Raw genomic sequence first — 26,403 nt, forward strand, 5'->3', positions numbered from 1 at the left:
TTAAAACACCATTAATGCTGGATCTCCTCCCAATGAGCCATCTCTTATTGCTACCCGGAGAAACCCTGAGGAAATGGAAAGGCTGCTCCGGCTGGCCAAGCCGTTCCCCGGGCATGAAGCGTGGCCTCGCCTCAGGCAATCTTTGCGGTGCTGCAAGGCTTAATGTGGTGCTTCTGGTACTTCTGGTCGTGCCGGAGGGCCCTGGGACTCGGGGTTGCCTTTTTGCCTCGTGCTTTGCCTGGTGGACCGCTCTGACATGGCGCTCGGTCACGAAACTCAGTCCTCAGCACGATTGTTCAGCTCTGCCCGTGCCATAGCTTCGTGGGGGGGGCCCTGTGTCGTGGCACTGCTTCTGCTTTGTCTTCTCCAAGAGGAACGCTGAAAACCTCCCCTACGAAGAAGAGGACGGCTGCGGTATCCACCAGCGCGGCCATTGGAAGGACCTCAGGAAACCTGAAAAAAGGCCCAATTAATAACCCCTCATTGTTATCCTGAATAAGAAAGATCCGCATCCTGGGAAACGTGCCAGAGCAGCCGACTGGGTGGAATGCAGGGAGCGGTCAGCCCAAATACCAGATGGGGATCTACTCTGTCTCTACGGGAGACGGAAGGTGACCTCTGTCATTGAGCTCGCAGCCTGCCCGCCACCGCTCCGCGCGCGGCCGGACCTCGCGTTGTTTTTGCAGTTGCCGGAGCCGTGGCGCGGTGCTGGGCCGGGCCTGGGCGAGGATGGCGAGCGAGCCCGACGCCCCCACGCGCTGGATCCGCAGCCCCGCGGTGTCGTCGTGGTGCCCCGTCCCCGGCCAGAAGGAGAAGACGTCGCCGCGCTCCCATTTATCGCTTTCTTTCCATGCTGTCATTGAGGCCGAGGAGCTTCCCAGACATTAATGAACGTATCCCCGCAACGCGTTGTGCCATAAGGAAAAGCAATTTCCTTCTCAGAGATTGGCAACAGAGGTACGCGAGGCCGGGGGACTGACCCGGGTCCCACAGGAAGCCTTAGCTGCAGGATGGGAACAAGCCCCCGGTACCCAGAACTTCGGGCCAGCGCCTCAGCCCCAGGCCACCCGTGTCCCCTAGGGTGACAGGGGGGCGCTGAGCGAAGGGTCGCGGGGAAGCACTTCCATTCTTCCCAACCGTACATTAGTAAGTGCGTGCTGCTGGTCTAACTGTGTGGGGGGGGGGATACTAAAAACGCTGGATATTTAATCCAGATAATTTAATCATTTTATACCCATAGCGCATTTGCCTTTAATTTCTTTAAAATAAGGTGAAGCCCGTAATTTTTTGAAATTAAGAAAATTTGCCCTAACATTTTGCATACTAGCATTTCACACGAAGTGTTTTATCTGCCAAGTAACAAATATTTGGTAAGTTTATATGTGAATAGAGACAACGATATATATTTCTAGTTATTTTGTTGAAATTATTGCGTGTGCCTGGTCTGCTCAGCTTCTGAGCTGGAGTTACATTTTGTTTTAGTTAGTTTTGGTTTGGTTTTAGTTTTTAGTTAGTTTTGGTTTGTATTTATCTTAAGCATAGATGATGCAGTGCTTGTGACAGCACTCGCTGTTGTTGAAGGAACAAGATTTATGGCTATGAATCGAAGAAGAAGGAGTTTGCCGCTTCACCTCGGCTCCGGCCCACGGGTGAGGTTTCACTTGAGGTGAGCACCAAGCAGAGCTTCCCCAAGCAGTGACGACGTTCCTTTCTGCAACTGAGCTACCAGCCGCCGGGGACGTGCCACGCTTTGGGTGCTGAAGTCCCTGCTGGAACTTGGGCTTCCTCTCATAACTCATCCAGATGCTTCCCGAGCTCGCACCCACTGCCAACGCATCTCGGTAGCTCCCTTTAGTCCCAGCAATGTTTTTCAGTTCAGCACCCGTCCTCATGGCCAAAAAAAGGGATTGGCACTTAGCTGCTTCGCTCAGAAGTTGCTTGTTTTCACAGCCGCAGCTGCAGGCTCTTAGGCACGAGCATCCTCGCCGCCTTCCCCGTGCTGCCCTCGCGTGATGCTCGGGATCACACCTTGCAGGGACGGACGCGGCGCGTTTTGGGTGGCGTGGTGCAGGCTGTAGCACCTGCTGAGTGTGCAGGAGGCCTGGTCGTGTGAGATCGAGGGGGAAATCCGTGTAGGAAGGGGTTGTGTGGGTGGGTTTGGCTGTGTTGGAACGGGAGCGAATCTCCGTGCGGATGCGTTGGGTCGTTGTGCCGTCGCAGGCGTGCGGACGGAGCGGTTGTTGAACAGGGAAGTGGGCAGCGAGGTGGAAATGCTGAAAGAAGAAGGTGCCAGAGGTCACGGCGTGCTGCTGACCTCTGCCCGGGGAACTGTCCCTCCTGGGCCAGCATTTCTGGAGGCTGCAGGAGGGATCTGGGTGGACTTCGGGATCCATTCGCTCCATTTTTTGTGATGTCCTTCTTTCGTTCCATTTTTTGTGATGTTCCATTTTTGTGATGGCCTTTTTGTCCCCAGTAGGGGAAAGTAGTTCATCTGTCAGGGTGGCACCTCTAGGCTACTTAAGGATGCAAAGCTTGGCCTGGCGGATGCGTGTGTCCCGTGGGGTTTGGACATCCTTCCTCCCATGGCAGGACCTGAGCATCCGCAGTGCTCCGTCTGTGCAGGCAGCAGAGCCCTCACGGTGGCCACGCTGAGCTCCACACCATCTCTGGTCATCCTTTTCAGGATGAAAACCCACCGCTTGGGGGAACGGCTTATTTAGATGAGTTGTTTTATGTGTTTTTTTGTCCAGAACAAAACGTCTTGGGCTGGTGAAATGTGAGGAGAGGAGAGAATTTGCTGGAACTTCGGAGAGACTTAGCGCGTGTGTGTGCTGCAGGGATATAATTTCTGTCCTGCCAGTGCACGAACCTCTCCTCGCACAAACTGAATCGTTCCTTATTTACCTAAAACCCTCGGTGCCTGCTTTTAGGTAACCGCGGGATACCCCGACGCCGAAGAGGAAGCCCGGTGGGCTGTCACCCCTCCAAGATGCTCTACCTGCTCCCGGCCATCCTCGGGCAGCGCCGCCCCTTCCCGCGGGCACCTCTCCCCTGCTGCAGCCCGCGGGGTCTCGCGTTCCCTCGGGCAGGAGTCCCGCTTTGCAGCTCTCCCCAGCTTTCACCTCGGTTTCCCCCTTTTTAATAGGAATGCTTGGCCTCTTGCACTCGGGCTCGGGGAGGAGCAGCTCGTTTCTGCAGCTGGCCTGCCGCCAGATGTCATCACTTCAGGCAGTGCCACGCTGCACATCTTCAGCAGTTTGAAATGGAGAGACAGAGGGAGACAGATAAGATCAGCAGCTTTAGGTGATGGCATTGTTTCAAATAAACCATGCATGACCCAAAGCTTCCACTTCAAATGGGGAATGAAATTGCTTCATCCTTTGACAGCTTGCTCCATGAAAGAAATTTATCTTCACTTAATTGCTTTAGATCCCAAGAGGCTGTGTACAGTAATTTCGAGGAGATAATTATATCAAATTAAAAAAATATGTGACTATCCGACTGCTGAGCCTGAACGCGGTGGCCGGAGAGCAGGAAGGAAAGAGGCACCGCGGCCGACTCGTGCTCGCAGGTTATCACTTCCTTTCCTCCTCGTGGTCCCAGGCACGGTGCTGGGGGATCGCCGGAGGGTCCCTCGGGGCCGGGCAGCCCCTGCCACGGTGCCGGGCCGTGCCGGGGGTCCCACCTTGTCACCCTGTCGTGGCAAACCTCGCTAGGCAGGGCTTGGCACCGCCTTCATCCCGCTAGTTCTCCTGCGCAGCGATGCGGCGGAGGAACCCGAAGGCTTGTTGATTTAAAAACATGTATATTTAGAAGCAGAGTGTAAACTTCCTGCCCAGGCTGGGGTTGGATTCTTGACTGTGTTTGAGTTTCCAGCTTTCATTTCCTTTGCCCTCATACTTAACATTGTGTATCTCCCGGAGTGTGCCCCGGCCTAATCGCTCCTTAACCCTCCCTCTCCCCACGTTTCCCTCTCGTCACGGCACGCCGGCCCCGGTTTTTGCAGGGAGCAGCGCATCCCCTGAGCGGTCGCTCGTGGGGGGTCCCCTCCGTCCCTCGGGAGCTGCCCTCGCGCCCCAGCCGGTGGCAGACCCGCGCTGGGGACCACAGCGGGGACACAACTGGCAGCTGCCACCTCTCGGAAGAAGACAAGCTCCTCCATCGCTGGCTGAAATCCTGAAGGGCTTTTCCTCTTCGTGACTCACGGGAAACAAGAGGCTGGCCACTTCCAGGAGGGGTGAAGCTCTCCATCACCCGAACCTTCCCCCTCTCCTCCTCCTGGCGCCGCGTGCCCTCCCGGACAGCTCCTGCCCTCCATCGCTTTGCAGCCCCTCTCCCGGGGACAAAGATCATTCTGTTCCCCCGGGGCCGGGACCGTTTCTGTGTGCGATCCTGCCTGGCCTTTGAAAAGGTTGGTTTTCAACAAACCTGGGCCAGAAGCGAGCTCCTCCCCAGCCCTGTGATGTGCGGGCTGGGTTTTGAAGTGCGGGGCTGCTTCAGCTGTTCCCAGGAAGTCTGCGGGGGAACCGCGTTTGTACCGGGGAGGTGAAGTCCCCCCGTGTTTCTGGAGGGGATCTGCTCACCGGGCTCTTTGATGTCATCTCAGTTTTTTTGGACTTACATCAAGTAAGGCTGAAAAAAAAAAAAAAAAGGAAAAGAAATGTTTTGGCTCAGCCTAAAACGTGTGCACCTGAGCGAGACGACCTGTGGCTGTCCTGGTGCCTAAGGAAGGATCCCACGGGGGGCTCCGGCCCCAAGGGCAGGATTCGGCCACCCACCCACAGCCTGGCTCCTGCAGGTGTCTTGAACAGGGTGGCAGAAGGGTTTTCTCTTGAAAAATGCCTCCTGAAGGCAGCCCTGCGACACGGCCCCGTCCCCACGTGCTGCTCAGGTGCTGCTGGTGGTTCCTCGCGTCCCACACAGACGTGGCCCCTCCGAGGGCTACGGGGTGAGCGCGTGCCAAGCTGAACAGCAGCTCCCTCTCCTCGTGTCTCCAGAGAAATCGTAACTTCCTTAGGATGACTGTCCCCAGACGTCACTGCTTCATGCCTCGTCCCCTTTCTCAGACCTCGTGGTGCTGCCCCAGGGCTCGCGTTTGATTTCGTCGTCTCCTGCCGGGTGTCAGCAGCCTCCAGCAGGTCACAGGCCCTCGTCTCGCTGCCCGCCCGCTTGATGTTATCTTGTTTGGTGTGAGGTGTGCGGGCACGGCGTGGCGCACGGCGGTGGTTAGAGGCGTCCGCTGCTGTGACCCCTGCAGCCTGGGGAGCCTCTGCCCCCTGCGTCCTCCGGCTGGGAGCGACCCACGGTTTTGAGTTTTGAGGCCAGAGTCTGAAGTTTTGAGCCCGTAGTCCCGAGCTCAGGGAGGGGAGGAGGGACGAGGCTTATGGCAGTTTGGTTCCCTGAAGCAGGGAGACCGCGTCCCTCCAGCGGTGTGCATATAATGCTCACACACCGTGCTGTGCCGGCCCAGCTGGGGAGCTGCAGGGGGTGCAGGGGCGAGGACAGGGAGAAGCGGGGCTCACACGGAGGCGAGGCACCAGCCCTGCGTGGCGCCGCGCCGCCGCCGTCCCTGAGCTCGAGCCCAGGGCTCTCGGTGCCTTGGGTTCAGATGTGGCACCTTCTGCCCCTGCGGGGTTTTTCTGTGGTTTCCTGTAAGAGTTTTGTCAGCAGCAGCTGCTCCGTCCCTGTCCTTTTGCCCCTCTCTTTCTTTTCTCGGCTTTGTTCACGTACTTCTCCGCTCAAACCCTTCTTGTAGCTGTCAGTGAAGAACACGTCACCTAAAGCCGTTTGAAATCCGCTCGCTGCTCTTCGTATCGACTCAAAGGCTGGCTGCCCTGACAGCCAGAGCAAGGAGCCCTGGGGGGCAGGCTGCCAGGAGGTGGGCAACCTGGAGCAGAAACGGGCAGACGAGCACCCGGGGAACCGTGACCGAGAGCAGCTCCCATCTGCCTCGAAGCCGCGGCTCGCAGCGCGGTCGGCATTTTGTTGCGGAGGCCACGAGCGAACGAGTTAATGATGATCCCAGATGGCTCCGGGAGCTTGCCTCCTGCCACCCCTTCCCGTTCCCCCAGGATCTCAGATGGTGGCGGGAGATGAAGTAAAATTCTCGGGTTTGTTGCAAAGTTCATCGCTCTCCCGAAATCGTGCTGGAACTTGCGCGCGCTGCGCTGGCAGCTTCAAGGGGATGCTACCTGGTAATTAATTAGTTGTCAAGAGACAGCCCAGAGGTTCCAAGGCTTTATATTCTCGCTAATAGAAATTGTTGCTCTGATTACATTTTTCCCCCCTTGGCTGGAGGGCTGAGGAGCGCGGAGCTGTGGTCCGTGGGCAGCTGGAGCAGGCTGCCTGTCCTTCGCTGGGGCTGCGCTCAGCGTGCTCGCACACGCCGCGGCGAGCGGGAGCCTGGGGGGAGCCCAGGCTGAGCCCTGCCTTTGCCAGCCAATTCTGCTCACATTTCTCATCCCGCACCTCCCCTGCCTTCGCAGGGGAACCCTGCCACGCTTCCCCGGCCCCTCGGGGCCTTTTGGTGTCATCGCTGCCATCAGCCCTGCCGCCAGAGCCCCTCCGCACCCGAGCAGAGGTGCTTCGGTGTCTTCTCAGGGCCATTTTTCTGGGCAAACGTAGAGAAACGTGCGGTGTCTGCAGCGATCCCGAGAGCTTCTTTCAGCCTCGCTTCTCTTGTCTCCTCTCCATTTTATCTCTGTAGAAACGAGCAGGTTTAGGTCTCTTCTCACAGGCAGAGGAGTTACCGTGGCGTTGCAGGAGAGGTGCTGGGTTCTTGGGTCCTGTGTCAGGGCTTCTGCACGCACACAGACTGAGCTGGCGCTGGGTTATCCAATGGTTTGTTAAATGAGCACTTACATTTTCCTGCGCTATTTTCTGTTTTTTTCCCACCTTTTGCCAAGATTATTTGCTAACAACTCCCTGTTCTCCCTCTCCCCTCCTCCGGCCGTGCTCCCCAGCAGCCCCAGCAGCCTGACGCCGTGAGCAGCTCTCGCTCTTAGCATCACTGCAGCCAAACCCCGCCATCCCTCCAGAGCCTCCCTTATCACGCCTCCGCTCAGCGCCACCACCCAGCTCTGGGACACGTCGCCCTGCTCCCTCTGCAGCAGGACACGGTCCTTTTTGTCACGTCTCCGTCAGCATCGTACCGAAAATCAAACCTTCGTGCGGCTGCAAGGAGCGCCTGTCCGGGACCGAGCCTGGAGGTCTGGAGACCTACAGGAGGTGCCGGTGGCTGCCAGCTGTAGTGACCAGGCATGCTGGCAGGGGCAGACCTCTCTCTGTTGATGCACCGCTCTGCCTCAGCTCAAGGAGGAGCTCAGCACGGAGCTCGTCCCCACGGTTCCAGGAGAGCCTCCAGCTTGCTGCCCTGGCTGGGCTCATGCACTGGGGCTGGGTGCGGCAAAAAATGGGTGCTGGGCACACAACGGGAGAAGGAGCACAGCTCTTCTCCTGCCAAATACGTGCTGCAGAGAAGAGCCCACGGGCAGGAGAGCTGTGGCTCTCCGTAGCCTCTCGGGGAGCAGCTCTGCCCCGGCTGATCCCAGGAAACCTCCCTGTGGATGCTGTCAATAGGGCGCAGCGAGCGGCGCTGCTCTGCCGGATGCTCTCACGCCGGCAGTGCCGTGCCTTCCCTTCCCTTCCCACCCCCGGGGAGCCGGCACCCACCTGACGAGGCCGCGCTCGCAGACATGTGGTCCCTTCTCTTCGTGTTTAGTTAAGTGTGGGAGGACTCGGCGCTGAAACTCGCGGAGCTTTTAAGCTATTGTGTGCGCTGATACGGCCCCGCAAGCGGACGCGGCGATCCTACAGGCAGGGCCCCGTCCCGAACAAAGGCGCTCAGGGTGCTGTTCTGTAATAGCCGGGGGGGAGAGGCTTCTGGTGGTGGGAAGGAGCAGCCTGGAAAGGGCATAGTGGAACGCAGCAGATGAAGACAAAGGCATTTTGAAGGCAGGAAGTGGTGAAAACGAGGGCACGAGGCGACGAGGCGGAGGGCAGATCCGCGGGCGAGAGCAGGGCTGTGGGAGCCCAGCAGCTCAAGGGGCTCAGCAGAAGTGACCGGGACGGTGGCAGGGACAATGCCCCGGGGTGGCAGAGAAGCCACCGGTGGTGGCAGGGTGTGGACGAAGAGCAGGGCACCCCGCGCTTGGACAGGAGCTGGTGGTTGTGGGTGACAAGGCGAGGGCTCAGGCTGCTGGGGGGAAAAATCCCCGAGATGCGACAGCCCCGGGAGGGTGAGCGGAGGAGACGGAGGCGACACACGGGGCCGGGGTGGCACAGGGCTGGTGACAGCCAAGCATTTCGTCAGCTTGAAGCTGGGGACGTGGTGCGGGAGAGCTCGGGAAGGGAGGAGGGAGGAGAGGCACGCCGCTGCCCCGCGGCTTGGTGTGAGCCACCGGGGCAGGTCGGGGGCCTGTTCCCAGCCGCGGAGCCCCAGCCGCTTTCCGTGCTGCTGGCTCCCTCCTCGCTTGGCTTTTCCAGCATCTGATGTGACTCGCTGTTTGTTTGCTTGCGATGATTTCAGTTGTTTTCTATTTTAGCTTGCGACCCCGAGAGCCCGGGCTGGGGCAGGCAGGCACCGTTTGAAAGCCGCCACTTGGCGGCAACAACTGTTCGAGTCGCGGAGCAGCACCCATCTAACCCCTCTTTTCACACACTCGGAGCTTCCCAAACATTAACCTTTGGATTAAAATTTTCCATGCTTGGTCTCTCCCCAGATGTGATGTCTGAGCTTTGGTTTGGGTTCATGTTTTTCGTGTTTGCTGGGTTTGTGTTATGGGAGAATGAAAGAAATACTTTTCCCATTTAAAAAAAAAAATATATAGCCTCCAATATTTTTTTTTTTATTATTCTTATTTCGGGGATTCACCAAAAATGGTTGGAGTTTGAGGCGTGGAGCTGCAAATAGTTACCTCGGCTGCCATAAGCTCACGTGGCGGGCACGCGGGGAGGTGTCGCGGCTCCAGGTGCGCGGTGCCTCCCGCGCAGTCCCGGCTCTGCGGCAGAGCCAGGAGAGCCCCGCTGTGAGCCAGGCTGAGTAACTCCAGATCTGAAGGAGGAGGGCGGCTGCTTTTTGGTTTTTAGAAAAAAAAAAAAAAAAAAAAAGTTGTTTTTCAGGCTCCACACGCGGGATCGCGGAGCGCGGGGCTCGCTCGCTGCCGTCCCGCGCGGGGAGCCTCGTGGCACGCGTCCCGCTGCTCCCAGGGCTGCCCCCGCAGCAGGAGCTCTGCCTTGTTCCTCTGCTGCACCTCTCCTTGTCCCGAAGCCGACCGCTCCGGTCCCGCTGCCGACACCTCCTCGCGAGCTTTAGGGCTACCTCGGACACGCTGGAGCGCTCGGCGTTTCCCTGCGTTATTTGTTTCTGGCCGAGCAGCACCCCTCGTCTCCTCTCCAAGTCTGTGCGCTGCTCATCGGGTGGGGACCTGCTCTGTTCACACCAGTGCTTGTAATGTCTGGCCTGCAGCTCTGCCAAAGGCCAAAATTGGCTCTCTGTGCACGGCTGGATCGCGAGGACAGCGTTAGATGGAGGGTGGAGTGAGCGAATACCCCTCTCTTCCTACTGTGCTTTCAGGAAATGTCTCTAGCGCAGCTGTAAGTGTGAATGAAGTCAAAAGAATGGATCGGTGCCCCCGCTCCAGCCCACCCCACTCGTCGGGGCCCATCCAGAGTCCCCACCCTATTGTTCTGGTTCAGCTCCTCCGTTTCAGGGCAGGGGCCCTGCTCTGCGCTCAGCATCCCAGTCCCGGGAGGAGGAGCTCTGGAGAAAACAAAGACGCAGCGAACGGTTCCCCTCCCGCAGCCGCGATCCCAACCCCTCGCTCCCTTCCCTAGGTGTGTTTGCAGCCGGCTGGAAGCGAGTGCCCGGGAGCCTCGGCCACGAATCACGTGCCAAAAGAGCCGAGCGTTCGCTATAAGAAGCGGCGCTGGGCTCGCTGCTCGTCCTTAGAGGTAGCGCAGGATCCACGAGGGCCGGAGCTCGGCTCCGCGCGTGGAGTTACCTCTGGTGGGCTCTCTTGGAGCAGCCCCTCGGCAAAGAGGACGCGGGTGCTCGGTCACCCGGCTCCTCCTAACGTCACCGGGAGTCCCCTAAGTGGCAGCATTTCTCCGTAAAGCGAAACACCGAGGCGTCTGTCCCTCCCTGAAGTGGCTGCTGGCAGCGGTGCGAGCCGCTCCCCGCCCTGCCCGGGCCCGCTGGGAGCACGCTGCCAGTGCGGTTCTTGTGGCGGGTGGAAGTGCCAGCACTGCCGGCATCGCTGGGGCTGCGGTGTCGCAGCCGACCGAGCTGCGGTGGCATTGTGCTGGTGTCACTGCGTCGCCTCCCGTCTCCCCACCCTCTCTCTTTTCAAGGGAATTCGGCTGCAGCCCGGCCGAGCAGCCGACAGTCGGAGGAGCTCCTCCCTGCGGGCGGCAGCGCGCCGGCCTGCCCCCGGCCCTGCAAGCTGCCCCTTCCCGTGGCTTTCCCCTGCTCGTTATTTCAACAAAAAGTCGCTTTTCTTGCAGTTGGCAAAGCCGCTTCTTGTTCAGGGGGAGCCGGAGTGCCCCGAGCTCCCCAGCGGTGCCTGGGGACGGCGACGCGAGCGGCGCAGCCTGGAGCGGGCAGCGTCCCGCCTGGCTCCTGGCTCGTGGAGAGGAGCTTTCCCATCCCCGTCCCGCTGCTCGGACTCAGGTAGCTGATTCCTCCAACGTGCCCCAGGCACACGATTGCCCTGCAGCTCCCAGAGGAGGATGGCAGGACGTGTGTGACGGCTGGGGAGAGCCCCCCGAGCGCTGTGGCGGCTTGGGTCCCCTGGGGGATACAAGCAGCCTCGCAGGAGCAGCGCGTACCGCGCTGCTAGGCGTTCAGACGTTCCCCTAGAATTAGCGAGGCAAGCGTCCAATTTGCGTCCTAGACGTGAAAAGTCTGAAGGAAATGAAACACACGCAACCTGGTGGAGTAACGCGGGGACCTGGGTCAAGTCGGTGTGCGCACGTTAACGCGGATTCGGGGCTGTTTCACCCCCAGCTCTGCCACATGCCTGGCTCCGAGCTCGGGCATCTTCAGCCCTCTGCGCCCTCATCCAGCACAAAAAAGGCAGCGCTGAGTTCCCCTGGTGCAGGGTGCTTGGGAGGGACCTCCGTGGTGCTTCTTTGGTTGCGTTTGGCTGAACGGCCTTTCCTCTATTCGGCACCGTCCAGCCGCGGAGACTTAACCACTCTGACCAGTTTCCCTAGAGCGGGATCCCAGTTCAGCAGGTCCGGATCGTGACCCTCTGAGAATTGCTCGCGTTTGAGGAAGTGAAAACCCCGGCGGAGAGGCAGCGAGCAGCAGCCAGGTGGGAGCTGGGCAGCTCGAGGGGGTTTTAGCGGTTCTCGTTAAAACGGCCTCCCGCAGGCTCCGAAATCCCGAGTTTCCTAAAAGAAGAGGAGAAAATTCCAAAGGCTTTCATCCCGGTTCAAATATCAGCCGGGGCAAGGAGCAGTGGAAGTTGCAGTGGGATCTCGGATGACATTCTCTGAAAAGCAAAGGGAACGGAGTGCAAGCAGGCGACGGCTCAGCCCGGGCCCTCGGCCTCCGCACCTCTCCGTGCCTGTGCCGAGCACCAGGGGCCAGGGAGGGCGAATTGTGGGGTCTGCCCGAGGAGCCCCTCCACTTCTGAAGCCTTTGGCACCTCCACGAGATATTTAAATGACAGACAGACATATAGGGATCTGTAAATACTCCTTTGGTGCCAACGAAACCACAAAGAAGATAGAGCATTTGTGGTCCAAGGAAGTTTAAATATTTGTGGTCAAACTTAAAATTCGACATAAAACTCTCATCTGCAGTGGAAGGCGTCCAGGAACTGCATGGAGAACGTATAAGCTGTGTAAACTCACAGAAACGGCTTCCCGGCCAGCTCTGCCAGGACGAGGCAGAATATTCCAGCTCTCACCTCGCCTCTCCTTCACGCCGCCGAGGTCAGACGGCAGGTTCGTGCGGGGCTTTCGCACCGCCCTGGGGAGAAACCCACTGTGCCCTGGGGGACACGGGCTAATGGGATGTTTTCCTCGCTGCCCGTAGGCACATTGGAGGGGTGAGAGGTGGGAGGCCCAGATGGGGAAGGTGGGCGATGGAAGGGTTTGTCTCTTGGCGTGGTTTTTTTTTGCTCTCGTTGCACAACAGCCCCTGCTCCTGAGCTCTGTTGTAACCCTTCCACCGCCCCACTTCCCACCTCCTCTCCTACCCCCCGGCCACGGGGGTCCTGTCCCGTGGGACAGGAATCACTGAGTTGCGGGTCAAATCACGGGGCAGTCATCTCCGTGGGGAAGTCCTTGCGAAAGAGCTCGTGGTACCGGCGAGAGCGCACCGCCTGCTCCGTCCCGCCTCGGCGCACGACGCCTCCGTCCGCGCAGAGAGGAGCGAGGGCGGCTGCGGGCTCTGGGGGGGGCTGTGCTGCATCTCCCCGTGCCGGGACATCCCAGTTGCGGGGCAGGGATGTCAGGGCATCCTCCGGGCTCGGGAGGTGCCTTCTGAAGCGGGGAGGTTTCAGCAGCTCCCCTCGCTCAGCCGTGCACGACGTGTTTTTCCACGTACCCTGGAGAAGGGCTCTCGGAGAGCGCCGTTGAGGTGTGCGGTCTCGATGTTGGTCTGAGTGTTCATCAGCCTCGTTTCCCAAATGGCAGGAGAGCTGGATTCAGGTTCTGGTGAGGGGCAGCTCTTCTGGTCCCAGCGTGGCCCCACGGGCAGAGGTACCCAGGAAGCACCAGGGGCAGAGGCGAGGGGACGGACCGCAGCCTGCAGAGGAAGGGCAGCGCGCAGCTGCGCGGAGCGGAGCAGTCCCCTTTCCCTTACTAAGCAATCCTCCCTTCCTCCACCGAAGAGCCTGCTAACCACTTTCTTATCTTTCTTAACTCTGCAAAACAATCTCTGGCAAGGCAGGCATCCTCCGAAATGGCAGAGGAAATAAATTCCCCCAGTCCCTGAAAAGGAAAAGATCGGAGGCTCTTGCAGCAGGGAGAGCAGCCCCTGCCCTGAGAGCGCCGATGTTGGTGCCACGTTGGCTCCAGCGAGGATATGGGTCTCGCCTTCCTCCTTCCCTAGTCTGAGACCATGGTTTGGGGGCAGATTTGCAGGGGCTTGGCCTCCCCGATTAGTGTTTTCTGTAGGATCTGCAAGGGAGGAGCAGAGTGGGCTCTCTCAGACTTGTCTTGGCATCGCTCTGCTTGAATTTTTCTCCTTTTCCCCTGGGAAGCCGGGGGATGTGCTGGGGGCTGGGGGTGCTGGCTGTAACAGGGAGTCCCTGGCTGTCACTTGCAGTTTCTCCTGGACTCGTCCGCCTCTTTCACAGGCCTGCTTGAAAGCTGGGATTTTTCAGTCCCTTGCTCTCCTGCCTGGCAGCTGAAATGTGTGGTCCTGTGCTCAAGGAGGGCAAAAATGCCCCAGGTGATCCACAGCTGGGGGAAGTTGTTTTCCCAGCGCTGAGCGGCGGCCTGCAGGGGCAGCTTGGCTGCAGGTTGCAGGAGTGCTTTCTGCCATGGAAATCCCTGCAGCCTGCTACCAGAGGCAGCGTCCCGCGATGCAGGGAAGCTCGCAGCCCTCGCTGTGCTGCTGGAGCACAAGGAGATCCCAGCCAGGAGCCACGCTCGCCAACCGGACAAAACCCTGCATCACTCCGGAGACCTCCTGTACCCCCATCGTCTTCCCAGGGACGTTTCCCCCATGCTGAAGTCGTTCTCCTCTCTCAGTTTGCCACCACCCAGTGGGAACGGGCCGGCGGGGTGGCCCTCAGCGTGCCCACCACCCAGGTGCAGGCTGTCAGATGCAGCCTGGAGCCATCCCCCGTGCCGCGAGCGCCGCTGCTCCCTGGAGAGGAGCTGGAGAGAGGAGCGGACAAAACGATTCCTCAGCGCGTTAACAGGTGAATAAAACATCAGGGCGAGTCTTTCCAAATGTCAGGCAAAGCCAAAAGCTGGGTTTGGAAGCCATCAGAAACTTTCCTCTGAGGAGCTGGGAAGCTCCTCACGCTTCAGGGCAGCAGCCGGTGCCGGCGGCCGTCCCTGCCAGCGCTCCGGTCACCCCGGGCACGGGAGCACGGGGCTGGACGGTGGCTTTCCAGCCAGAGCAGCTGCTTTGGTGCTGACTTTTCCGGCAGGAACTGCTGGTGGCGAGGTCCTGCAGTACCTTCAGGTGTGTTTTGGGGTGCACAGCTTTCCCCAACCCCGTGGCAAGGCGGGACCAAGGAGGGAAGATTGGAGAGGAGGTGGGAGAGGAGCTGTAGGGCAGTGCCAGGCTGTGCCGCCGCACGAAGGGTTTGAGGGGCGCAGAGCGGGACCTGTGGCAGTGCGGGTGTCCTGGTTGGAGTTTGATCTTTCTTCTGGCCTAGATGAGTACAGATTCAATCTGTGTTCCTGCCCAACAACCACCAGGTGCCAGTCAGGGGGAGAGCTAGCCCCTTGGCAGACGGGCAGCTCTGGGGAGCGCTGCTGGCTTGGCACAGCCGTGCAGGGCTCCCCTCCTCTGCTTGTCGAGAGCAGGCTGCAATCCCCAGATGCACCCACAGCTTCCCCATGTCTCTGGTGGGTCGTCTTTATCTCCTTCATCTCCTAGAGCTGCCAAGTACCAGCATGTGGCTGCAGTTTGAGGACATGGTAGCAATCTATGTGGGCTGCTTTGGCCATAACTGATCTCTGGCACCAAAAATTGGATACCTCAGCCCAGATCTATCTTCTCCCCAGCTTTGCACCTTTGTGTCGTCCATGCTTCTTCTCTGCATCGCTGCCTGGCACAAGCAAGGCCGGTCTTAGCCCAGCAAACCCTCATGATGGGCACTTGGCTCCTTTTCCATGCTGCTTTCCAGGGCTGGAAAGATGGAAGCGTTCACCAGGCTGAGAGCACAGCTGCTCCCTTGACTCCCCTGAGACCGCGCTCCAGTGGAGAGCGCAGTGGATGGAGCTGTGCTCTGCAAGGCAGGGCTGCTGGGAGGGAGATTCGGCCAGGCTGTGGTCTGTGCTTTCTCTTTGAGGAGCCACTGCTTTGCAGAAAGTGCTTCTCCAGCGACGGTGATGGGAAGGAGCAGCCAGAAAAGTACCTCCGAGCTCCTCCATCCTCCCCGGGCACCTTCCAAAGCGCCTCACTGCTGTGCTGGGGCGGGATGGCAGCGCCGTGGCTGTGCTCCCAGGTCGTGCACCGAGGTGTGCACATGGGAGCTGCGTCCTCCGAGCCTGCTTGCGGGGTTAGGCAACGTCAGAAGTGTCTCTGAGAGAAGCTGTGGCTGAAGTCAGCCCTCAGCTGCAGAAACCAGGGTTGTGAACCAGCTGTGAGCGCTTCTGCCCAGCCGTGGCAGATGCTTTGGTCCTACCCAGGTGGCCTGAATCTGGGGCTGGGCAGGGCGAGGGACTCCTCGGCCACGTCCTGGCAGTGGAACAAGCCCAGAGATGCGGGGCCAGGATAAGCCAGGGTTAAACCCAGCCCAGTTTTTGCATGGGACGGCGAGCTGTGAACCCAGGAGGGATGACAGCAAACCCAGCTCTTCCCTTTGAGCTCCTGCAGCTCGCTCTGCTGCCCTCTGCACCTCCGAGCTGCCTCCCGGGGGACGGGAGGAGGAGGCTCAGGGGGAGAAGGAGGCTCAGGGTGTTGGGAAGCATTTAGCCCCGGCCTCGGGGCGGTTCAGCAGCGGCACCGCAGGTGTTTCACCTGGCTCGTGCAGACACTGCGTGGTTTAGGTTGTTCGGGGCTCACTTGGTTTAAGCACAGAGCGGCTGCCTCACTCCCACCAAGCCGCGTTTAAGGCAATGTGGCAAAAAAGCAGCGTTATCCCCACGCTGGGTCGTGCTTGAGCTTGGCTCTGACTCCCGGCCCTGTCCCATTCCCAGCTCGGAATCCGGGATGGGATCTCTCTGTGCTGTGACTCAGGCTCCTCGTGTCCCTTTCCCCTCCTGACTCCAGCTGTGGGGACGTGCTCGTGTCTCCCCCTCGCACACAGCAGTGCCGAGCCGGGGGTGGCAGCGCGGCCTCCGAGCAAAAACCCTTCTCCAGCGCCGCTTCCTCCGGTGTGTTTGAGTCCAAAGTTTCCCCGAGCAGAGCTGCCGGCGTGCCTCATGCCTCAGAGCATGCGGGACGGGGGCAGCCCTCCGTGGACCGAGTCAGTCCCTCCTGGAGGTGGCGGGTCCCCCGGCTGAGCGCGGCTCCCCAGGCCAGCTGGCTCGGCCGCCGCAGGCTCCTCGGAGCAGCCGAAGGAGCCTGCATTCCTGCCTCGCAGTTATTTGCTCTTTAGGACGCTGCGTAAAATTAACAAGTTGTAAAAGCTGATTGAAGGCGGCCGTGGGTGTGACAGCGATTCGCCTGGCTGCAGGGAGGTGCTGAGCCGCGGGGCCGCCCGCTGCGGGCGCTGGGGGTGGCGGGGCAGCCCCCGACGTGCCTCTGACCTGGAGTGAGAGCAGGGCTGGTTTGTGGCAGTGTCACCCTGCCGGCCCCAGGTGCTTTCGTCCCCTGGGCACGGTGCTGGGACCGGGTCCCTTCCCTCCCCTCGAATCCCAGCAGGACACGCGCTGCGTCTCCTCCACGCCACCCCGTGCGTCAGCACCAGCTCTGCCTTCATCTAGTTAAACAGCATCACGCAGCCCTTGGGGCAGGCTTTCCCTTCAGCGTGGTTTACCTATAGGGGAAAAAAATAGAGGAGATCAGCCCCCGAGCCGGGGGGAGGCCCCGTGCCCTCCCGGGGACACTGGTCCCGGCCTCGCCAAGGTCCGCAAGCGGCAGCGAGCGCGTCCCGATAGCGCCGGAACCGCAAAGCGGCGCTGAAAACACGACAGCTGGTGCAGCTCATGTGCAGCCCAGTGGGTCTTCGCAGGCAGTTAGGGTGTGTTAATGTGTGTCCCGCTGTGTCCCAGGCAATGGTTAGGATGTTAATGTACGACCTAGGACTTGGCAGTCGCAGCGCTAACGAGCCTCCTCCTCGGCGTGCCCTCGCAGCCACCAGCCCTCTGCGGGTGGCTGGCGCTGAGCTGGTGGTTAGCGGGTCTGATCTAGGGGCAGATTAGAAACCTCTCATCTCTGGGCCCGGCCCGATGAGATCAAGGCTCGCAAGCGGGGCTGCTGCAGCCCGAGCCACCCCGCGAGGTCCCACGCGTCCCCGCGAGGCAGCGCGGCAGCCGGGGGCTCCGCGATCGCTGCCTGGGTCGCTCGCACCGCAGGGGAACTGAGCCCGGGTCACATACGAGGGCACCAGACCACTTCAGCAATTCTCAGTTTCAGTTTTCCTTTGTGAGCGGCTGCGTGCGTGTCAGGCCTATTTTAATACCCGGCGACGACTCGAAGCCAGGCTTTCGGTTCCTGCTGTCTCGCTGCACGCTCGCAGGGGGAAGGGCGCGCGGGGCAGCTCCGTTCCCCCGCCACGCCGGGGTGTCCGCGGCTGCATCACCCAACGCATCGGCACGATTTGGTTTCATACTCGACCTTGCCTTTTGGGAGGGCAGGCGCGGCTCCTGGAGCCCCAGCAGCTCTGCTGCTCTCCTCTCCAGGCTGGTAGCGAGGAGCGGCCCCGTGAGCCACCGGCGCCTCTGCAGCCGTCCCCGCGGCCCCGGGCATGCTGCCGCTGCTGCGGGCACTCGCGTTTCCACCCCGAAACGGGAAGTTTCTGACTTGCGGCTTGCCGCGTGTCACGCGAGGCTCCGATCTGCCACTCTTGAGAGCCGGGTGCCAGGCACGGGTCACTTGTTTCCCAGCACCTCGGGGCCGGGCAGCCCCGCGCCGCGGGCAGCCTGGCTCCGGGAACGCCTCTGGCACGGCCTAGGCACGCAGGGCGCAGGCCCCGGGCTGCACGTGACGGGGATGTGCAGAGCTCGTTCCCTGTTTTTCATTCATGTGGGCTGGAAAAATGTGTTCATGAGACAAGTTACTGTGGCATTATGTCATGGGCCTTCGGTTGGGCTCTTTTCTCCGCAGCAGATGAGCTGAGTTTAAGCGCGGGGCTGCGCCGGCTTGGCAGGCAGTCGGGAGTTTCCCGGTCCTTTCTTTTGCAGGGGAGGAAGAAACGAACCCACCTGCCCTCGTCCCCGGAGCCAGCCGTGGGTGACGGGGGCTTTTCTGCAATCCTCTTGATGGCTCCCCGTCCAGGAGGCTCTGACAGCCGAGATTTCAGCCTGTGCTGTGCGGAGACGGCTGCGGGGCAGCGGTGTCAGCACCCGGCCCTGCAGGCGTAGGTGCTACGGGAAAACCTCCTGGGCCCTAAACCAGACGCAATTGCTTTTATTTCTGGAGAAATCCCTCGGGGATGGTGTCAGGACGGGGTGCCCGTCTCCTCCCCACCTAGCCAGCCTCTCCTGCACCCCCTTCCCTGCTGCTGCTGCTGTCGGGCACGGACCGCTCGCGGCCCCGCTGCTGCCACGTGCAGGTCCCCGCGGCGGTGCCCGCGGTGCCCGAGGGCTGCCCCGCTTCCAGGGCTCGTGCAGCAGCCCGGGCACAAGGGAACTGCACGTACCGGGGCTGGAAAATCCCAGGGCTGAGCTGCCTCGGGTGAGTCAGGCCGGGCGCTGTGCGCGGACCCGGCGGCGTTAGCCCGTCGAGCTGCGGGTGAAGCAGGCCGGGAGGTTTCCACCACTTCCCCCGGGTCGCTGCGGCCGGCAGCTCTCGCAGGGGGATGTTTCCCATGGCAGCCATTCCCACTCCGCTCTCGTTCTCTTTCCTTCTGACTTTTCCCCTTCGCGGAATCGTTCCTAAAGGAGAGCCAGGAGGATGGGAACGTTCCTTCTGGGCCGCTTGCCGGGCTTGCTCCAGGCTGGACGTCCCAAGCATCAAAGGGCCCATCCAGAAGGGACGTCCAGCCCCATTCCCAGGGCTGCTGAGCCCGCATCACCTCGTCCTTTGCTCTTTGCCCCTCTCCATCCTACAGGGCACCCTTTTTAGGAGCAGAGTCAGCGGTTACGGGTCCCTCGCTCTCTGAGATATGCCTGCACTGCAATCACCCTGCGTCTACACCCCTCGGCAGCAGCACCTGCCTCCCAACGGGAGGAAGGGGCTTCTCCTTCCCCCCCACAAATCAGCGAGGTTTGGGGGTGCTCAGGGCCCGAGGGGGGCACCCTCAGGCGGCGCCGGCTCCGGCTGCCCTCACGTAAGGGTGCCTCGAGCGGGCGGTAGCCGGGGTGGGAGGTTGCAGGTCAGAGCAGGGTCAGGTTTTTGACACGCACTGCAGCGACACGGCGGTTAAAATTAGCCCGCAGAGAGGAAACTGGCAGCATTGTGGAAGAGCAGAAGTTTCCTCTCACGGCAGCCTGGTGCAGCGGGGCCGCGCCGGGTGCCGCTGCCAGCCCCCTGCTCACTGCCACCCGGCCCCATCCGTGTCCCCGTCCGTGTCCCCATCCGTGTCCCCCGTCCATGCCCCGTGCTGCCAGCACCCAGTGTGTGCGCGGGGCAGAGCACCCTCGTGCCGTGTCCTGGCCCTCCCGGCCCAGGAGGCAGCGGGGACCTTTTGGGGTGAGGTCTCAGAGCTCTGCCGCGGGTGGGCAGAGCGGAACCGGAGCGGTTTGGGGGGCAGGAGGAACTCGGGCACGAACGTGGGCTCGGTCTCCGGAGCGGGTAGTGCTTTTAGCCCCCCGTTTGCTGGCTTTCTCTGTGTCGTTGCTGCTTCTCCCCGTCACTGACACCGCTCGGAGGGAAGCACCAGAGGGGAAAGCTGCAGGTGCGGAGCCCCGCGGCCATCGGGATCCCGCCGGGGGCGCAGGCAGGGGCCCTGCAGGACAGGGGCCACGGAGGCACCGGGCTCCCGCGCTCTGGAAACTCCATTTGAGAGCCTCATAAAGGGATAATTACCTGGGCTATTGAGTTTCCTTCTGGCCAGATCCATCCCAGCCTCCCTGACAAGGGCTCCCCAGTTGGTCCACGGGACCGGCCCCGCGGGACGGGGTCGGGCTGGAGCTGGGGATGGGGGTCTGGCCTTGGTGACGTGCCCCCAGCCGCCTGCACTCGCACCTGCATCCCTCCCAGCCCCTCTGCTTTCGGGGTCGGGGGGGGATTCTGGCGACAGAGCCGACACCGAACAGCCCGGAGCAGCCACATCGCTCAGCCCTCACGCTGCACCAGGACTTTCCCCGTCCCAACGGGGCCGGGCAGGGGCCGGTGCCCCCCCAGCAGCCGGACGCACGGCTCCAGGTCGCATGCAGAGGGCAGGGCAGCACCCGACGGGCGCAGGGCCTGCTGACCTCGAGCTCACCGGCCTCGTTTTCCCTGGGGACGCTGAGCCGGAGGCCTGGGTAAATCCCTTCCATCCCCGTTTGAAAGCCAGAGGGGAACCCCGCACGTCCCCGCGGTGCCGCCTGCGTGCCGCTGGGCCCTGCAGCCCCGAACGTCTCCCTCCCGCCCGCCTCCCCTTTGCACTGACTTTGTTTTCCTTTCCCTCTCCCCAACCCCCTCGCCCTCACCCCGTAGGTTATTGCAGCCGACTGCAAGAGGGTCACAGTTCTGAAGTATTTCCTGGAAGCCCTTTGTGGACAAGAAGAGCCTTTGCTGGCATTCAAGGGTGGAAAATATGTGTCAGTGGCACCCGTCCCAGACGCCATGGGAAAGGAAATGGGAAGCCAAGAGGGAAAACAACTGGAAGATCAGGTACCGTGCGGGAAGAGCGCGCCTCGGTGAAGGAAGAATCACCCCTGTGGGGCCCAGCCTCTGCCTGCCCTGCAGCTCCCGCTATTTATAGCTGCCGGGGCTGCGTGTGCGTTTTATGGGGGGAGCCGGGGGGGGGGGGGAGCAAATAGTGCACGGCCCCGGTCTCCTGAGTGTGCTTTGCTCGTGCCCTTTCCTGCCAGCCCAACCCACGTGCCTCTATCTCGCACGGCGCTATGAGTTCCAGATGCTGCTTTTTAATTCGGGGGGGGGGAGACGGGGACGGACACAGGGGGAGGTTTAATACCGTGCAGCACGGGGACCGGGGGGGAGGGTGGTGGGCGAGGGGGTGTCAGGGTTCAGCCTCAGGATCGGGTTTATAGCCGTGGAGCTGGCCGTGGCAGAGGCCTGAGCTCCAGCCTCCAGCACACGTACAGGAAGAGCTGACATTGGCGCCCCGTCCCTCCCCTGCCTCTCACATCCTGATGTGATTAAGGAATTCGCCTCTTGTTTTTCTGCCCTTGCTTGTTCCTGTAGGCCTCGCTTCGCTCCAGGCTCCGTGTGTGTGTTTAAGGGCTCTGCCAGCCGCTCTGCAGGTTGACTCTTTGCTTTTCTGTTTCATCTCGCACTTTGAAAGGCCGGGGAAACAGCGGAGAGGGGGCAGAGCCACCCGGCTCCCCGCGCCCCCGCCCTCCGCACGGCGCCGCGGGGGGGGGGGAGGAATCGCCCCTGCCGGCGCTGGGTGGTCACAGAAACGCAGAGTTGTAGGGGTTGGAAGGGACCTCGAGAGATCATCGGGTCCAAGCCCCAGATCATTGGGTCCAACCCTGAATCCCCGTGGTCCGTGCCGTGCGTCCCCCCCCGGGACTGGCAGCCGGGGGAGCTCCCAGCAGGAGTGTGCTCAGCACCCTCCTCATCTCCCTGTGTCCCTGTGGATGGCTCCGGCTGGGCACAGGATGGATTTTAGGTTGTTGGTTTTTTTATTTTTTGCCTAGGGGTCAAAGCAGCACCCTGGGTGGCAAGAGACATCTCTGCAAGGTGGGAGACCCAGCCCCCCGTCCTCTTCTGGAGGTCGTGGGGAGGGTTTCGGGCTGACACCACTAACCGTGTGATATGTTGGGATCTTCAGGTCCCAACCCATGTCACGACAGGACGGTGCTGCTCTCTGGAACGCTCTCGTTTTAGGCTCGGGCCCCCCGATTCCTGCTGTGTAACCACGGGGAGGAGGGGGGCTGCCTCTCACCCGGCTGTGGGAAGCTCCGTGTGTGCTCCTTGCGTAACCCCGGAGCTTCCTCCTCGGGGCCGCGGTGCAAGGCGGCTCCCAGCTTGCCAGCGCGGCCAGCCCTGAGCCTGGGCAAGCAGAGCCTGACCCCAAACACCGCAGCGGATCTGTTCCCGAGGCCTCGGCACGGCTCCGTCCCTCTCGCAGCATCCCCCGTCCTCTGTGGTCCAGGCTGTCCCGGAGAGGGAAGTGAGCCCGGGGGCTCTGCCTTCCTCCTTCCCAGGGCTCAGAAGTCACAAGCAGAGAGGAGCGCTTGGTTCTGCGGCCAGGTGGCTGCGTGGCTCCGGGTGAAACGATTGAGAATGCAACCGGGCAGTGCTGGGATTGTTTAAATGAAGGCCGTGCACTCCTGCCCCGTCCCTGGGGCGCTGCAGGTCCTGCTGCCCCGTGCCGCGGTGCTCTCGGCATTTCGAGGGATCGTTCGGGGCAGGGTCCTTCCCCTGCAGACCCTCTGGGCTCAGAGCTGCCCTGGGAGCTCCTCCCAGCCCCATTGATTTTTGTGCAGGGCAGGGAAAATTGGTACTGCAGGGTTTGGGAAGGCTCACGGGGGCTGCACGGGGGAAAAAGGGGGCTTGGGGGCCCGAGGGGGCTGCCCGGGTGAGCAGCAGAGCTGGGCTCATGGGCAGCACGTGTGTGCTGATGGGCCCTGCGGTGGGGAACAGGCAGGGAGGTGCAGGCAGGGACCTTTTTTGGGGGAACAGCAAGGCTGGGAGGGAGCTGGGTCGTGGCTGATCCCCAGCACGGCCCATTCTGGGGTCCCCAGTTGAAGCAGCGCAGGCAAACTGGGAAGCTCTGGAGACCTCCTGGCGGGGACAGCAGCGTGCCCAGGGCAGGGCGAGGGCGCACCGAGGTCTCGACGTGCCCACACAGGCAGGAGGCTGCAGACCCTGCGACCCCTCGGGTCGGCACAGCCGAGGCTCCTGGCCAGAGGCAGCCCGACAAAGGCGGACCGAGGAGTAGGATGCAAACGTTAACGGAGGAAGTAATTAACCGTGGCGACGACTGACCCCGAGACGCAGTGGGTTCTCCGTCACGCGGGGGTTTAAAGCCAGGACTGTCTCTGAAACATCTGCTCGGGCTCCAGGGAGTTTCGGGGTGGGTGCAGGAATTTCTCTGGCCTGTTCTGAGATCACACCAGGGGATGGGCAGGGGCTCTTTGGTCTCCCGTGCTCCGAGTTTCCTGCCGAGATGATCGCCGTGCATGCGTAGCCTGCGATGAGGCGGCAGGTTTTGGGCAGCGGCGCGCAGCCCGCGGTGCAGGTGGGCACAGACAGCCTTCTCTGGAGGGACGTGCAGCCTCCACAGCCCGGCAGAGCAGAGAGGCAGGGAAATGCCACGCTCCCCGTTTTGCAGAACTGAAGCCTGTAAAGCATCAGTGACTCACCCGGGGCCGTGGGAAGAGTTTTCCAAGGCTCGGCACGGTTTGATTTCAGCCCAGAGCTTTACCCAGGGCTGCCCCCGCCCTGCCTTGTGGCTGGCATCCCTGCCCCACTCCGCTGTGTCTCACCTTGTCACCCCCCTGCATGTTCACGATTTATTTATTTGGGTTGTTTCTTTGAAATGTTTGGCAGCAGTCCCCCACCAGCAAGTGGGGATGAGCCACGCTGGGCAGGGATCTGTCTCCTGGGAGGGGGGGGAAGCAGCAGTCCCTCGCCACCAGCATCCCTGACAGTGACATCTCGCCTGTTTTTGTCTTTCTGCGTTTCCTGGAAGAAGGAAGATGATGTGAGGATTGAGGCATTTGAGGATGACTCAGAGGCTGAAGGCAGCGGAGGAGAGCTGGACATCAAGGAGCTCAGAGCCAAGAAGCAGGCGCTGGCCAGGAAAGTAGCTGAGCAGCAGCGTCGGCAGGACAAGATTCAGGTAGGCTGGGATGTGCAGCTGCAGCCCCCGATCCGTCGGGCTGGCTGAGGAGCTGCTTTGCTGCTGCGCGGGGGCCGATCCTGTCTCACTGTGCCAGTGCTCGGGGAAGAGTGCCTTCCTGGGATGTCTCACGGCACCGTGAGCTTCTGGGCTGCAGGTGCCCTGTGCGTGAAACCCAGCCGCAGGCAGCTCTGCCTTCAGAGGACGGGGCTGAGCTGGCGTTGCCGAGCCACCCAGGGTAAGATCTGCCCTTCCACAGCCACGTGCTGGGGCCTCCGGGAGCCCTCGAGGGGCTGGACACCGCTCCTCCACCGAGCCGCTCGCGCTCCCTGGGGGAGAGCCGGTGGCTGTGACGCAGCACGCGCCGGGCAGCGAGCTGTCCCCGGGCTGGGACAGAGCTTTGGTGGCATCGGGGCTGTGCCGGAAGGCAGCTGCCCCGTGCAGCGGGGCACAGGGAGAGGGTGGGACGTGGACGGCCGAGCCCACGTGGGAGCCAGCAGCAGGACAAACAGCCCGCGGGACAGCTGCCGGGCCAGAGCGAAGCGTTGCCATCGTTATGGGGACAAACAGACGGGACACAGGTGATCCCGTCCCGGCCCTGACCTATTCCCAGCGCTTTTCCCAGTGGGAACCGGCGGATTAAACTGGTCGCACTGGTCGCAGCTGCCTGGCGGTGCTTGCTGTAGCTTTAAGAGCGAGCTCACATGCATGGCTCTTGGCTCCTCGCTCGCTCGCAGCCCCTCTTCCTCCAGCCTCGCCGCCCAGATGAGGATTTCTCAGCAGAGGAAAAAATTCTCCCTGGCTCCCCTCCCCCTCACCTCCGCCCTCTCTAATGCCCAGGGCCCTTCACTTCCATAATTCTTCATTTTCCAGCCTTGAACGTAAGCCAGACACATCTGTCTGGCCATATGCGTGAACTCTGCAGTGTGTGCCGAGGTGGTTGTAAAACAGGGCTGCTGAAGGCCCTACTGGGAGAGCGCGCACATGTGTACCCTCCGGCTGCTGGCGCCGGGCCCAGAACCACTGCGCTTCACTTTTCCAAACCCACCCCAACCTTTTTCTTTTTCTTTTTCTTTTTCATTTTTTTTTTTTCGTTCGAATTTCGAGAAATTCGCGTCGAGGCGAAGGGTCTGAAATCGCGCCGGGAGGGAGGAGGGGCCCGCAGGGCAGTCCCCGCGTTGTTGGCAGGTACCCGGCTCCCTTTTAATGCGAGGAGGAAGAAAGCCGAGCGCGAGATGGGAGAGACGGGCTGTAAATTAAAAGCTGCCCGAAGCCTCCCGGCCTCCCCCGGCTTGTTAAGCGGGAGGTGTAAGTCAATTCCCCGCTTCCCACCGCCGCGTCCAGGCACGGCCAAGAGGAACCGCACGTGTTCGGGGTGTTCGGGGAGGGCAGCGCCGCGCACATCCCAGCCCCGGCCACCGGCCCAGCTGCGGCAAGGCCCCCCCGGGACGGCCGCTGCCCCTTCTGCGGGGAGCGTGGGGGCTGCCTGGCGCGTCGGGGGCTCGCTGCCTGGCCTGCTCCTCCCTTCCTCCTGAGCCGGGCTGGGGCCGGCGCTCGCAGGCGGAGAGAGGTCAGAATGAGGGTGTGGGCAGCTCCGGGGGCTGCACAGCTGAGAGCTGAGGTGCACTTGGAGCCCGAGCGCGCGGGGCGGAGGAGAAGTCCTCGGGGCTTCGCTAAAGTCATCCCGGCTGGCTGGGAACAGCCCGGAGCTGAACATGTGCGTGCCGGCCCCGGTACCGACCCCGCAGCCAGCTCAGCACCTCAACCCCCCACCCCGAATTTCCCTGCCTTGACCTGCGGGTCCCTGGTCTTCCCAAGGGATATTGTGCGTCCTGGGACCTCCTGCCTTCTGGTTTCATCCCGTTTCTCCAGTTCACCGCTCCTCTCCCGAGTTCACGCGTCGGCTGCTCTCCAAGCCCCCCGCCCGTGACCCCGGGGACGAGCGCAGCCCCACGTACTTGCTGGAGCTGAGCAGCTGCAGCTCCTGTTCTAGCAGGGCCGAGAGCCTCAGCTCTCCAGGCACGTCCCCGTGGCCGTGCCTGCGCCCTTCTGGGCACGTGGGCCTGGAAAGCTTGGGCACCTCGGCTGCCTCTTGCAGTCTGTGACAGCACGGGCAGTGACCCAGGGTTCAGGGTAAAGCCTTCGTCCCTTGGCCACCGTTTTCTTTCTCAGTTCCAACGTTCCCATCCATGAGCTTCCCCTGCTCCCGTCCCGTGGCAGGGTTTGACGTGCCCAAGGGGAGCCTGGTGTCGTGGCCTCGCCCGAGCCCCGCAGAGCCGTGCTGCTCACAGCTAAACCCCTGCCTTCTCCCGGCAGTTCTCGTGCTCTACCTTCCTTCCTCCGCCGTGCTCCCCGCCTCTCGGTGCCCAGCTGTGCTGCCGGTGGAGCTCACCCGCTCCACGCCTGTCCCGGGATCCCTGCGCTGCACCGGCTGGCAGGACAGCCCCGCTCCTCCGTGCTGCAGCTCCCAACCACAACCATCGCTGCGGTCACGCTTACACCAGCCTCGAGGGCGATTTGGGCTTCGTTGTGCTTCCTTCACTGCCCTGGCTTGGGTGTGCACAGGGCTGTTGCTCAGGCTGGGGGGGAAGCGCAGGTCCAGGCAGAGGAAATAGTGAATGGGGGTTGCCCTGCTGGCACCAGCTGCAGGGAGAGCAGGAGGGCTCGGTTCCCCTGCACAAGCCGGGACCCCAAAACCATC

At 61.7% G+C, this 26,403-nt stretch overlaps 1 protein-coding gene across 4 annotated transcripts in view; it reads left to right on the forward strand.

Annotated features, from left to right (window-relative positions):
- The window catches only part of SMG6 (SMG6 nonsense mediated mRNA decay factor), a 109,332-nt gene that overhangs the window by 70,943 nt on the left and 11,986 nt on the right, over positions 1 to 26,403 (forward strand). For 2 of the 4 annotated variants that reach the window (XM_080562805.1, XM_080562807.1), the window contains 2 exons: positions 20,384 to 20,560; positions 23,553 to 23,702. In XM_080562805.1, the coding sequence (XP_080418931.1) occupies positions 20,384 to 20,560; positions 23,553 to 23,702 (327 nt within the window). Of the gene's footprint in view, positions 1 to 8,543; positions 9,322 to 20,383; positions 20,561 to 23,552; positions 23,703 to 26,403 lie in introns of those variants that run through there. The other 2 variants (XM_080562806.1, XM_080562808.1) reach the window with 2 other exon arrangements.

This window comes from Anser brachyrhynchus (genome assembly GCF_964034855.1).
Source record: "Anser brachyrhynchus genome assembly, chromosome: 20".
In the NCBI taxonomy this organism is placed as follows: domain Eukaryota; kingdom Metazoa; phylum Chordata; class Aves; order Anseriformes; family Anatidae; genus Anser; species Anser brachyrhynchus.